Source organism: Molothrus aeneus, chromosome 6, assembly GCF_037042795.1.
Source record: "Molothrus aeneus isolate 106 chromosome 6, BPBGC_Maene_1.0, whole genome shotgun sequence".
NCBI lineage: Eukaryota > Metazoa > Chordata > Aves > Passeriformes > Icteridae > Molothrus > Molothrus aeneus.
Window position 1 is genome coordinate 24,468,636 of NC_089651.1, and position 14,097 is coordinate 24,482,732.

The window sequence follows — 14,097 nt, forward strand, 5'->3', positions numbered from 1 at the left end:
AAAAATATTTGTAATTATCTTTTTTGTGTTGTTGTTGTTTTTCTTTTGTAGGAGGGGGTAGAGAGCTGAAAGGGATAACTTACTCAAAACTGGTAAGTACTTCTTCCCAAGGCTAAAATGGCTTACCTTAGAATAGATGATATGAAGAGCTGGCATCCATTCCTGGAAACGTTTGATGGTTACTGAAACTGAAATTCTATCTATTCTTATATTCAGGAATTAAGTCTTAGAAAGTAAATGTTGCTGATGGAAGCCCCAGTCTTATAAATAAAATCTCTGTAAGGCTGAGATTTGGGCCTAAGGGTCTGTAAGTATAATGGACATTTAAATTCATCTACTCAAAAATAATATTTTTTTTCTGTGTAATGTGAAAACCAAATTTATTTGAAGGGATTTTTAGCCCAGAAAGACTTCTCTCTAAAATTCTGAGTTATTCAGAGTCCTTCCATACACACAGAAGGCATTCATGGCTTTGTGTGTGTCCTACCTTTGTTTATAAAAATATATATGCCTTGTCAGTTGTGTGTCTAGTGTAGCTTCCAAAATAGTCATGGTTGAAATAGTATTGTGATATTTTAAAGGTTCCCATGTAGATTGTATTTTATTGAGATAACAGAACTGTGAATCACTTATGTGATTATTGTAGAGTTTAAGGTTTCATTCAGTCTTTGAATATTTAAATAGTCTGTATGCAGTGCATTGGGGCACTTACCTCAGTATGAAATTTTAAGTCTTGAAGCAACCACTTAAGAAATAAGCGATTATTGGTAATAAATGAATGCAAGCAAGAAATTGAATGGAGGATTTCTGCCTCCAATAGTTGAAATCCATCCAAAAATGCCTCATTTACCTCTTGCTCAGTGTTCTTCCTGGTTGAGACTTCCTGGAAAAAGTATGTCTGGATATACAGGAGAGGCATGTACTCCTGAATCCTGTGCCTTCCTTTTGGAAATCACCAGTACTGTTATTGAGCAAGGCATTTGCTTGTTTTCCTTTAAAAATAATGAGATTAATAATTTTTTCAGGCCAAGACATTAATGCAATTTCAGTCATCTACAAGCTTTTTATTTGAAATAATTCCACTACCATAAGAGTAAATTGGAAAATGCATCATATTCTATGATTAATTCAGAGATGGTTTTACACCTCTTTGAATGTGGTATTATAGATAGTTTATAATGCTACTGAACTTAAATTTTTCAATCTTCCCTTTAAGTTCAGTCTAAAAGAAGAAAAGTTCAAAAATACTGAAAGTTTTTGCACTACAAAATGTATAGCCACTTATGTAGTTTTTTACCTCCTCTCAAAGGAAGTATGAGCAATATTTAACCAGATGCCCTGATAGATATTTATAGACATTATTCTGTGTAAATCGGAAAAACGCAGTTTAGGTTTTGTTGGATGTAAGTAATGTTTGGGGTTTTTTTTAATTTTTATTTTTCGTTCTTTTTTGTTTTTTTAACTGTATTGGTTGTGTAAAAGGTACTTTGGGGGAATTCTAGACAGAGATAACAGAATACTTATTCCTGCTTGGGAAGGGAAGCTACAAGTGTGTGTTCTAGAAAGGAACAATTGTATATATTTCATATTCAGAATTTGGCAACTTGACCAAACTTTTAAATGAAATATGTTTTTTCATGTTTATACCCCTATAAACATAGTTAGGCTGAGCAGCTACTTTTTTTTTTCTGCAAGGCAGTGTCACTTTTTCCTTGAACCTCTTAAAAATTAATTTTGAAAAATCTTGCTAGCTGTTCAAGGCATAGATGCAATTAGCTTGGATTAGTTTTTATGAACCATCAATACTGCAATTTCTATCTGTCAAATTAAGTTGCACATTAATAGAAGTTGCTCAATCTTTATATGTTCTTTTACAGAAATACCATGTCATATTTGCCGTGAACATATTTTGGACCTTACAGTTACATATATTTAAGTGATGGATATTTTTTACATTCTTTTGGATCTCTTTTACATTCAGTTGAGATAACTGTTTTGCTGTTCTGCACTCAAGTTTGAAGTTAGCATGTAGCTACAGAGCAATGCAAACTATTCATCATGTGTGCCTTCTGATTTTTTGAAGACACACTGAGAAAGAAACTGGCCATATCTGCCTGTCTTTACCCTGAAACTGAATTTCCAAGGGTCAAAAAGACTTTTACCCTCTGCAGTGGGTTCCAGTTTTCATTAACCAGTCTCCCATGTGGTATTCTGAAGCATGGATTCTTTTGAAACTGCAGTGGTGGGGACTCAAAGCATGCTATAATTGTTCTTGTCAGTGAGTGGAAGTAATAATCCTTGATTCTGTTTTCTCATTACTGTTTGTGGTAATAGGACAGGGAACTATATGTAATTTCCATGTATCCCTTGATAGAGATTACAATTTTATAGAGACTAGTGCTGCAAAGGCAGCTGTTTTCACTCATCTGTGTCATATGTGGGAGAGGCCCTTGCAGAAGGTCATTTCATGTGTTGGCTAGAAAGTTTGCTCAGGCTTTTGTTATTTAAATAAGTAACTTTAGGCTAACAGCAGACAACTCTGACAAAGAGTTTAAATGTAATGCTTTTTAACTCCTCTTTATAGTCTACTCTTTTTGTAACATATTTTTGTTTGAAAAGATAAATGATAAATAAACAAAACAAAACACCTTCAACCTTTCTTTTTTTTCCAGGAGTTCACAAATTTGTCCACTACTTCAGTTTACTGTAGTGAGACAGCATTAAAATAAAATTCTTTAACTTAGGGAATTGCTCTCTTTTTACAGCCTGCATGTCTAATCAAAGCTGTCAGGATCCTTTTGAAAACATTGTAGTCTCATTAGGAAGGCCTCTGAATTGGCAACAACACCTGTGCAATGAATGTGAGCAATTTTCAAATAATACAAAAATAGGAACTATTTTAACACTGCAGCAATTCCTTAATTGTGGTGTCTGGATGGAAAAGTCACTGGTAAAATTGCTATATAATGTTTTCCAGTGACTTGCATGTGTTTGCATTTATAGATGTTTTTATACAGGTTCCACTATGATTTGAGCATATGGGAATCTTAATCCTGTTTCAGAACCTGATACTTTTAACATATTTCTGAAAAAGGAGTTCTCTTGTCAAGCATTCAGGGCTTTTCGAAGTATGTTTGATAATGCTTTTCTGTATCAGAGATTGGGGGGATTAATTTGTAGTACAAGTGAAGATGCTAAACTTTATACTTATGATCTACAAGTAGATTTCCAAGATTAAAAAGATTATAAAATTAATCTTTTTGAAATGTCTTGTGCTGCTTAATATCACTCTTCTGTTGCTTCAGAACAGATTCCAACTGAAATTACTAACTTGGCACAAACTTTAGGCAGTGAGTTATTAATATATTAATGTTGTTCTGTTAACATGTGCACTGTCCCATCTAAGAACAGCTCTATAGTATCACAAAAGTGTGTTCATGCAGTACATTAATGTTTAACTATTTATTGTTGTTGTAGAATTCTATTCTCCAGAATAAGTTTTCATCTACATAGATTTTTAATACATTCTCAGTAGTTAAATTTGCTAATTTAATATGCCACTGCAATAGGATATTGGTAGGAAATAGCTGCCTGCAAACTAAGATAAGGGATAAGTATGTCAACTTCGGGATATGTGGGAAGTAACAAAATTGGCTAAATGACTCCAAGGCAGGCATTTTGTAGAGCCTGCAGATTTCTTGTGTTCAAAATACTGACTGTATTTAGGCTAGAAAGCTGCATTTGAATATAGTTCTCTATTGAATTCCTGTTGTGTTATAATCTTCTTTTTCAAATGGACTCTTCTCCTTCACTAACGAAAACAAAACCTTTATTTTTCTATAGGACTGGTGTTAAAGAGGAAACCAGAAACTAAAGGCACTGGAATCAGCAAAGACACTTCTAGAGAAAGTGGAGAAGGTAGAGAATGGAGCTGCAGACTCTACAGGAGGCTCTGAAAGTGGAAATTCAGGTTCACCAGGTAGTTTATGTACTTTCTTGCTTTAAAGCAATAGCAGCATTAGTACTTCTGACCATATTACTACTAATGGGAGCATTAAGCAATAGCACTACAACTATAGTAATAATTGTTTTAAAAGCTTGAAACTACTTCAGAATTTTATACTCTGCAATTTGACCTGACCACCTGTTGTTTTTTAGCACATGTGAAAAATCTACATATCAAACTGTGGGTGGTGATTTTTTTTTTTTAGTATTTTGTAAGAGTAATAGAAACATTCTGAAAACAGTGTTCAGCTGCCTCTATCTGGAAGGTTTTTCTGATGTTCTGAAGCCAGCTTCAGTATTCAGTTGGCAATGGAGGAATATGGTGGAGGAACTTGGAAGTGAAAGGTATATAGTGCTGCATAGTTTGATCTGGTGCTTCTCTTACGGAATGTCTTCTACTTCAGTATCTTCTAAACTATATTTTTGATAACCAAAATGTTGTAGTGCTTGGGCTTTGTAAATTTTTACATGTTGGGTCTTCTTACTTTAATGTGTTCAATACTATATGGCAGTAGGATTGCAGTTTGCCATTGTTTTACAATGCCAATGAGGAATTACTACAAGTAATGATATTAAAACCTAATGTAGTAAATATAGGAGGACATATGCATATTAATTCTTGGAAGAAAATTGTTACAGCCATAGACACAGACTAGCTGCAAACTTGAAATGTTAAATTTAACAATGAGACCTTTTCTAAACATAGTTCTCCAAGTATATCTGATGCTCTTCAGATATCTGAAACTCACAACTGTTACACAGTGGATAAAAGAAGTGTATGATAAGTAACATTGATCAGTATAGTCCATCATATGAAATTTGGAAAATGTTTCAAAATTGCTTGGTGACTTGTCTAAAATGTGATCTGGATGTCTTGTCCAGTACTTGCAGCAATGCTGCACATATTGCAAGGACTTGAATGGGTGAAATGGTAAAATCAAGCTATGTCTGCTTTAACAAAATACAACTTACAGTCAGGGAGCAAAACCTGAGAAAGCTAAGGGTGGATTTCCAGAACTATGGATGAGTATTTTGCTCTCCTCAGTAACTCCAAGGCCTTTGTAGTTGAAACTTCAATGACATTTTGTTGTGGAGGTAAGGAAGTTCAAAAATTACCCATGACATTTTGCTTCAGACATAGGAATGTTTAAGGCCAGTAAGTAATTTTTTCAAGTATTAACTACTGTAAAGCAATCAAAATGTTAATAATTATGCTTGTGTTTGTATGATACTACTCCTTGTGTGCATCTTCATTCCCCTTTATGCCCAAGTGAACCAAAAATTTTAAGACTGTGAATTTTGAATAACCTTTAGTATCTGTTAATAATGATACTGCTGAACAGAGATGAAGACTAAGAAATGTCCAAAGAGACCTTTAATAAGCAGCTTAAAGTTGGTGGGGTTTTTGACTTTCTTTGCTTTAACTTTTCCCAATTGCCATTAAAAGTGAGCTTTGCACAAAAATCAGCTTTAATTAGATTTGGTTTTAGTTTGTGAAACTAGAAAAGCCATGATATCAGAAGGTTGTCTTTTTTAATTCAAGATGCTGTATATTTCTATAATTAAGGCTAAGAAAAAGTCTATATGTTTACAGTGGAAAATAACGCAACAAAATGTTGGGTGCTACAGTAAAGGTTTTGTGAACTATGCTTGCATGGTTATTGCTTGTCAGCATGCACACTGATAAACATTAAACTGGTTTTGTCACTAAAAAAATATCTTCAAGCAAAGTGCTTGAACTTTCTCATATAGCTCTGAATTTTGTAACCTAAAGAGATATAATATGCTCCTACTTTTCACTCAGGATTTATGAAGAATTGTCTCTTGTCATCTTTTACTTCTCTAGTATTTCTTTTTCTGAGGACTTTATAACAAAGCTTGCCAACACTCACACAATCATGGTTTGCTGTCCTGTCGGAAGTGGTGGACAGGTGTCTGTGATGAGTGTAAGGAATTCAGCTCAGCTCTGTAGCCAAACACTTCTAACTTCCTGATGCAGCATGTTGCCTGTGACTGCTCACATGGCTGTACAAGTGATGCTCAGTAGGATGTGGTTTTGTTTGTAGAATAGCTCCTTGGGTTTTGCCTCTTTTGTTTCACTTGCAGAACTCTATGTGAAGCATTCATAATGCTGCTTTGGCAAAGTATATCTAAAACTACCAGTAAGAACCCCAAAAAGGTGTTTAATTGTTCGGAAAAAGCTACTTTTTTGTCTGCTTTCTATGATCAGAGAATCCACCATGAATGACACCTGACCAGATCATATCTATATTAGTGTACATCTTGAATATTCTAATGTCTTCCATGTCAAAGCTATATTGCTTGTCCTGAGAAGAGGTGCATCTAAGTCTAAGTAATTCATTCTGCTGCTGTGTTGACTTAATTAAGATAAATTTGAAGCAGTCTACTCTTCCTAGTTTTGATCACAAGAGGTGTTAAAGGACTTATATTTAGGTATTCTTACAGAAAGGTTGAGTTTCATGGATGATTCCTCAAGCTGATGTGTAGAAGGAACCATAAGCATCCTTGCCCTTTTCTTATTTCATGGCAGAAAGATTAGTGGCTTTTAAAATACCTTAAATTTAGCTTATGTTTAAGAGGAATATTTTTTTTCCTTAGGATTGCCTGACGTAGTACTGTGTGATCCAAAAATTTAGCAATATTTTATGAAGAGTTTACAGTACTGACTATATTGTCTTATGACTGCATCTGCAGGAGCATTTTATATAAAAACTAACAGATTTGTTGCTTGTCAAGCTCCAATGTGGCAGGAAGCACCGAGGAAAAATAAGCTAAGTCTGTTCCTGTGATGCTGATGGCAGTATGACGAAACAATAGTATTCAGTGCAGATAAATGCCAAGTGATGCACTTTGGAAAAACAGGCCCAGTTTTACATCTGCAATAGCAGGCTGTGAACTGGCTGTTGGCACCATGGAAGGAGTTTTTGCAGTGCGGAGTACCTGAGTGTTGCACGTAGTTTTAAACTTTGTCTCCAGATGATAGAGACAAACTAGAGAATTATGGAAGAGTGCCAAGAGTGAACAAAGCAATGGAATGATTTGTGCATGAGGAGTTCTTCAATTTGAAGAGGTGAAGACTGGTGGGGGAATATGTGGTGTGGAAAAAATATAAGAAGGAGCTCCATAGAGAAGCAGCTATAGAATCATACAGTGTCTTAAGTTGGAAGGAATCTGTAAGGATCATCAAGTCCAGGTTCCAACTCCTCTTGACTCAAGTCAGCTCTGGTTTTCTGTAATCATATTAGTCCTTCATGCTTGCATTGTAAGGAAACAGATTCAAAAGAAAAAGGAGGTCATGCTTTTACATAAGAATCCTGTAATTTAATTTATGGTCACAGAATCTAGAATGGTTTCCTGGTTCAAAAAGTAATTAAAGCAGAATAGTGAAAGAAATGTGTGTTAGTAGGTACTAAACCTAAGACATAATCTTTGAAAACATTAGAGAAATAAATGTCTACAAATTTACCTAAAAATATATTAGGAGTTTTTGGTTTACATTGTGTCTTCATTCTGGGCTCTGGTTTTCATTGGTAACTTTTTCCCTGCTTAGCAATAGGCAGCATTCTCCTGCAGCTGCCTGAAGGAAGAGAGAGAGGAAGAATAGTGAATGGTAACAATCTGTCTGTTTTCCTTTGGATGTGGAGGGCATCTCTTCTACAATGATCTCAATCTCCTCTGAGGGAGAAAAGTGGCAAAGATGCTTCTGAACATGGGTCTTCCATCTGGTACCAGCCAAGTTAACACACAGGAAGAGCTTTAGTACTTGAAATATTCTGCCCTTGAATATACAAACAGCTTTTGTGCCTGCAGCAGTTATCTGTGGTTTGTGTTTCTTGTGACTGCAAGCAAAGAAGCCAGCAGTTCTAGAGGAGACACAGCTATTAGATTATCTTACCCAGCTGGCTTAAATTGTCTTTAAAAAGCATCACTTGTTTAAGAGCTGTTTAGGAGGAGCAAAAGTGATGGCTTAATACAGTACTTTTACTGTATTAATAAGAATGGGTTTGGAAATGTTATAATACTGGACTCTAGGCTTTGCTATTGAAACTCTGTAAACAAAATATTTTGCTTTTACAAAGGTTCTTAAAAAATACTGAATTTTAAATTGTTCAAAATATTTGTAAGGAAAATCTTCATTGTATTGTTGCATTTTTTTTCTTTCTAGAAATTGGTTGCCCAAATGAAGCAAGATCCACAGGTAACTACTCATTTTTATATTGGATCATTTCCATTAAAATTCAGGAAATAACAGTGCATGAAACTTGATGATTTTAGATATTTCTAGATTACCTTCTTCCTTGCTAGCACAGTGTTTAGAAGAAAATTTATTTTTAAGTTTTTGAACAATGGCTGTTGGATTGTTTAAAACAAAACCACAATTCTTGCTATTATGGAGCTTTTTACCTTATACACATTCTTAATAGTTTAAATCAAGTGACTTTTCTGGGCTATGGTGCAGTTCAGATGAGCAGTAAGTTTCTGATTCTATTGGAAGCTGCTCTCTATAAAAGCTGCCATTATTTGTAATAACTTTTTTCATTTTTGGAGTATCAGAAGGTACACAGTACAAGAAGAGAGAGGATATTCTGTCCGAGAAATTTTGTCCAAACAATATAGCTTAAGGTTGTGTTCAGATTGCCTGTCTTGGGTGTCTTACCAGCCCTGTAGTGTCCATAGAACAGACACTTGGTCTTGGGAAATTTCAGAGCTTCTGAAGTTGGATAACTGGACTCCCTGCATAGACAGCAGAAGTCATCCCTTTCTCAAAGACTGCGTAAGGTCCCTGGGTTTTCTTGTACAGCAGTTAAACACTCCTGGATGCTGGATGGGGAGTGCTCTGGAGCTCTCAAACCAGTCTGAAATGTTGAGTAGAGGGATAAAGGCCACTCACTTGAGGCTTGCAGTTAAGACCTCCCATCCCCATACAATAGTAAATGTCCTGTAATTTTCTGAATGTACATTTTTTTCCAAGCTCAGTGAAGTGAGAAGACAGCTTTTAATAGCACTCAGGTAGTTAAACCTCTGACAGGGAGGGTTAAGCAGGGTGTATTGGAAAATCTGGTTTTTTGAATGTTGTTATTCTGATGGGATTTGTGTAAAATCTGCTCAAATTCACTGGTCCGGTCTGCTAACAATTAGTCTGCAGAGCAGTTTGCTTTCAGTTCATACTTGCTGAAAGTGAAGTCATGCTGCAAGAAGCCATGCAGAGTTCCTAGAGTCAGGAAAAGTAAATGTGGTCCCTGTTTCCAATGTTCTTAATGCATTTTTTATCCCAGATTATTAAGTAGAATCTAGAACTAGGAAGGATGACTGGTCAATATCTGGTTTTGCTGGAATCAGAGACTATCTGTGAGCTAAGATCAAAATACGTTTCAAAATTGGAGGAATATAAAAATAGGGGATATGCATGAGGTTCCTGTGATGATGTTAGTCTTGTGTTTTAATGTTTCTGCCTAGCAGACTAAACCTGCATAATCTAGTATGAAAACTATACAACATAATTGAGAACAAAAAAAGTGAGAATGTACAAAAATTAAGGAAAACCTGATTCCCTGTCACATTTCTGCAGAGCTTCACAGGTTTTCAACTAAGGACAGACGTTTCTTTAATTTTTTATTTCAGTAGAAAAGAAAAAGTCCTGGTAAAAATTGTTTTCTGTCTGCATCTTTCTAGTGTTGCTTATGGCTTTAAAATCTGAAACTTTGAAAAGTGCTAGTGTAAGCAAAATGCTAATATGAATGATGTGTCCAGACAAATGTAATTCTCTTTAGCACAGTCTAAGGCATAAGCATACATGGAAATAAGGACTTAAGTATGTTTGCCTTCAATTGATATGTGTCAATTCAGATTTAGTACATATGTTTATATTCTACATAGTTAAGTGTAAATGTCTTTGCATAAGTAGCATAGGTGAGAATGTTTTAGATAACATATCATAGCGTACTGTTGTATACAGTATGATACTGTTGTATTACATATTAACAAACATTTATTGTTTAATTTGTAAACTTGATGAAATGTATAAATGTGCTTTATAATGTGATAAGCACTAATGGATGTTTTAATGAAATCTTCTCTCCAAACTGGGCTATCTCTCTGAGTGCTAGAAAGGTCCTCTGATTATTGTTGCACTCAGCGATTTAAATAAGGCTTTGTTGAGCCGTTTGAATTTTATTGGCTGTACATCCAGAGGTGCTGTATTTGTAGTACACTATGCAAGAAGAAAACAAACAAACAAAAAAACCCACCTTCCTACTACTACTCTTTGTTAACAAATGGAATATCTTTCTCACAGATATTTTTTCTTTCTAATCAGAACGCTGATTTGAAGAAACAACTTCATGAACTTCAAGCCAAAATCACAGCTCTGAGTGAGAAACAGGTAGGGAAACAGAGATGTATTTTTAACACTGTGTTCTAGAGATGTCTCTTTTCCCAGCTTCCAAGAGAGCTGCTAAATCTTAAAGTGCAAAAATAAGCGTGGGCAACCAGACATTTTTGATTTTTATTTGATTTCTCAACAAAGGATAGAATGAGTTATTGTGAGTCTGTCAAACAAGAAACTGGTTTAATCAGTGGAAGTTATAGCAATTTTTCTTATGTTGAAACTAACATTTTATATTAAGGGAGATGGAAAAATGGATTAATTTTGTCATTTTCTTTATTATTATTATCTTGAAACTTCTAAACTCGACCATTCTGGTTTAGGCAAATCTTTAGATTTTGACTTAGTAAGTCCACACTGTGTATATGGGTGAGTATGCTGGAATTTTTCTTAATGTCAAGACCAGCTAAATGTATGTCAGTTATGGGTACTTAATAGACAATTTGAAAATTAATTGGATGCTTTTACCATGATAAATTACACCACAATTGTCTTATGCTTGCCATTTGGTAGAATTCTGTTTGACAGCTCTAAAGTATGAGTAATAATTACAACTGAATGCTTAACAGAAAGATTGTTGAACTTGAACATGGGCCTTGTGAATAACAAGAAGAAAAAGATGTAATATTGAGATATCTACAGAATTTGTTCTCGCTTTTTTTTTAAAACATGAAAGAGCAACACATGCACAAAGCCCTTATACATCACATCATCCCATTCCAAGTAAACTGACTTAAGGAGTCCCTTAATTATGTTGCTTAATATGTCAATAATGGAACCAAATTAGATCAATAGATTAGACCTTTGAAGAGAGAAAAATGTTAGAGCATTGGTAAAATGCATGAGTGTCACAACTAGATACCTCCACTTGTCTGCTACTAGCTGCATGTGTTCTGTTTTGAGTATTACTATCCCTACAAAAATAGCCAGACAGTGATTTACATTTATCTAGAAATTTTGTTTACTGAAAAAAATATAGTATGTTTTAATAGAAGAACAGTGAATCTAGGACGAAACATGTAAGGATAATAAGGAAAATTATTTTTTAATGAGAATAGTAGTTCAACAAAAACTGAAGTTTTGCTGATGTGATAGCATGTCTCTCTTGAAGATGATTTATTCTCTAAAACCAGCATGAGCCTCTGCATGTGGCTATGTCTCACAGCAAGCTGTTTCAGGATTCTCTGGTAAGCTCTGGATGCCTGTAGTAGTTTCAAAATGAGCTTGTCTTGATGCCATGAAGCAAGCTGTATTGACTACCAGTTCACGTAATGAGCACGGACAGGCAGTGAGACACTGAGTGGAATGTGAGAAAGCATCCTACCATAACTTTTAAACTTGTATTTATAACTCTGTCAAGTTAAGCTGCAGAATGGTCTATACTAACATGTGTTTTAAATTACCCATCACTAGAAATGGAGCTATATTTTTTCTATTTAACTCAAAGTGCTAAAGTACACTTGTTCATGGGGTTACCATGAGTTAAGTTTCCAAAAGACGTTGAAAAATAAGTTTGAGTTTTCTTCTACCACACAGTGAATACAGTCTGTATGAAGTCACAGTAGTTTCCTTCTTTGTATTTTTGTGGGTTTGATTATCAGAACAACAGTGAACTTCTCCATGATTGTTGAAATTTATATATTTTGTTATTTCTACTACTGGACTGCAGAGCTGCCAGTGTTCTAGATGATAATGTTGTTAAAGTAGTATGCCTGCTTAAATGCAATGGTCATGGTAAATATAAATTCTGGGAAAAGAATCAGAACTTCCTTGTGCAGAGAAGTGCTCACTCCCTCTTTATTTGCAGGAATCTGTTTTATAGAAATCTGTGGCTTAGCAATGCAGCACCTTAGGGACTGCAACAAAGCCATTCTTCTGTTTTCACTTTCACTTCTTTTCAGGAAAAATCATTATTATCAATTGTTTTATGGGTAGAATATTAATCAGCAATTTAATTTTCACACAGCATGGAGAAATATGCAGTTTTGCACAGTAAATATAATCGTTTACATTGTGCAGTGCTTGTGTTAAGAAGGAGTGCAACATGTGTAATCTGTACTCTTGTTTAGAGCCAAGTAGTCAATGAGTAAACTCTGAGGGCCCAACTCCACTGTGGACAGTTATAGGATGCATAATGGTCACTGTTCAATAAGCTTTTAATGAAGTTTGAGAAACTAAAGTTCCAGCCTGTGTGGTGTCCCTACCTGGACACATGGAGCTGCGATGCTGGTGTTAGAGAGGCAGAATAATGAAATATTTTTGGCTTGTGGAATGTTATGTCACCGTAATGCACACTTTTTCTTTGCTCTCTTATTTAATGAAGTTGGATGAAGACTTGTGCAAGAATCAAGTCAGTGGTAGGTTTAGCTAAAAGCTTTTAGTTGCTTTAGGACTTTCCTCTGTTTGTGAAGCATTGTGGGAATAGTGCCGACACTTGCTGCCAGTCGCCGCAGTGATTCACAGTGGCTTAGGTGTCTTGCTGAGAATTAATAACGACAGTTCTGTTCAGAAGTTTGTGAAATTGAGGAGATCCGGCAAATTACAAAAAGAAAGCAAGTAGGCTGTGCAGTGTGTAGGCTTAAAGCTGAAAAAAATTCCAAGCTGATGCAGGGTTGAACTGTTACAGCATAAGGTATGTCATATATTCATATGTTTTTTGAAAATGTCAGAGGTGAAAATAACGGCTTTGCTTTGTTATACCTGAAAGACAGTGGAGCAATGTATGCTGAGTGTGTTAACACCTGAAAGGAAAACTGCAAAAAGAGAAAAATCTTACTTGAAGATAGCTTGCATTTAAAGGGCTGTGAGCTTCAATCCTTCAGACTAGTAGATTTCCCTCTGCTAGTCTCTTTGTATTATTTTCACGGAGTTCTAAACTATGCTTACTTTTCTAATCTGTGGGCAATAAGTGAAATTCAGTTTAATAGTCTTGCTCCTCAGCTATAAACGGGAGAGCTTCAGTCTGGAAACTCTGAATGCATTGGTTTTGTAAATGGTTTCCTCTTTCTTTCTTTGACCCCCCTCTTCAGTAAACAGAAGTCAAGAGTAAGTTTTTTCAGAGCAGTTGTAATTGCCAAATCTAAGGTTGGGTTGTAAATGTGAATTAATTCTGTTGTTTTGGAGCACCATTTTTTTCTATGTTTTCACATCTTTGGAAGAAATTCATGATCAAAGTCAACCATTTTCCTTTACTCTTTATTCTACAATAGTATCTTCTCTTGGCATTCTGATTTGTAGAATTTTATTCACAATTACTTCACACTACTCAGCTTTTGTCTGGGTGAAATACACTTTTTGCAATATAAAAACTTAAAGAATGTATTTTTAAAAATTTTCTGTGAGGAAGTTTTTAGTGTATACTTCTTTTTTGTTTGTTTTGGGGAGATGGGGTAGAAATTGTTACCAGTGACACTGTTGAAAGGCTGAGGTAGAGCAGAGCTAGCATAAAGGAGGAAGGGATGTAATCTTGAAGTAGTACCTTTTCTTTGGTCTCATTTCCTCCACATTCTAAAAATAAAGAATATGCACTTACAGATATATCATGACTGAGTATATATCATAATTGTACTTAATTTTGAAGACAAGGAAGAGGTCATGTGGGCAGTAAAAAGATGTAGGCTTTTTTAGCAATATTGTGTCAGATATAGAGGAATTTCTAAATGTGTCCTTATCATAATCTCCTGGAA

At 35.1% G+C, this 14,097-nt stretch overlaps 1 protein-coding gene across 8 annotated transcripts in view; it reads left to right on the forward strand.

The window, feature by feature from the left end:
- The window catches only part of PHF21A (PHD finger protein 21A), a 131,925-nt gene that overhangs the window by 30,411 nt on the left and 87,417 nt on the right, over positions 1-14,097 (forward strand). For 4 of the 8 annotated variants that reach the window (XM_066553043.1, XM_066553044.1, XM_066553048.1 and 1 more), the window contains 4 exons: positions 52-92; positions 3,844-3,979; positions 8,192-8,224; positions 10,322-10,408. In XM_066553043.1, coding sequence (XP_066409140.1) covers positions 3,926-3,979; positions 8,192-8,224; positions 10,322-10,408 — 174 coding nt within the window. In that variant the 5' untranslated portion in view covers positions 52-92; positions 3,844-3,925. Of the gene's footprint in view, positions 1-51; positions 93-2,770; positions 2,862-3,843; positions 3,980-8,191; positions 8,225-10,321; positions 10,409-14,097 lie in introns of those variants that run through there. The other 4 variants (XM_066553047.1, XM_066553049.1, XM_066553046.1 and 1 more) reach the window with 3 other exon arrangements.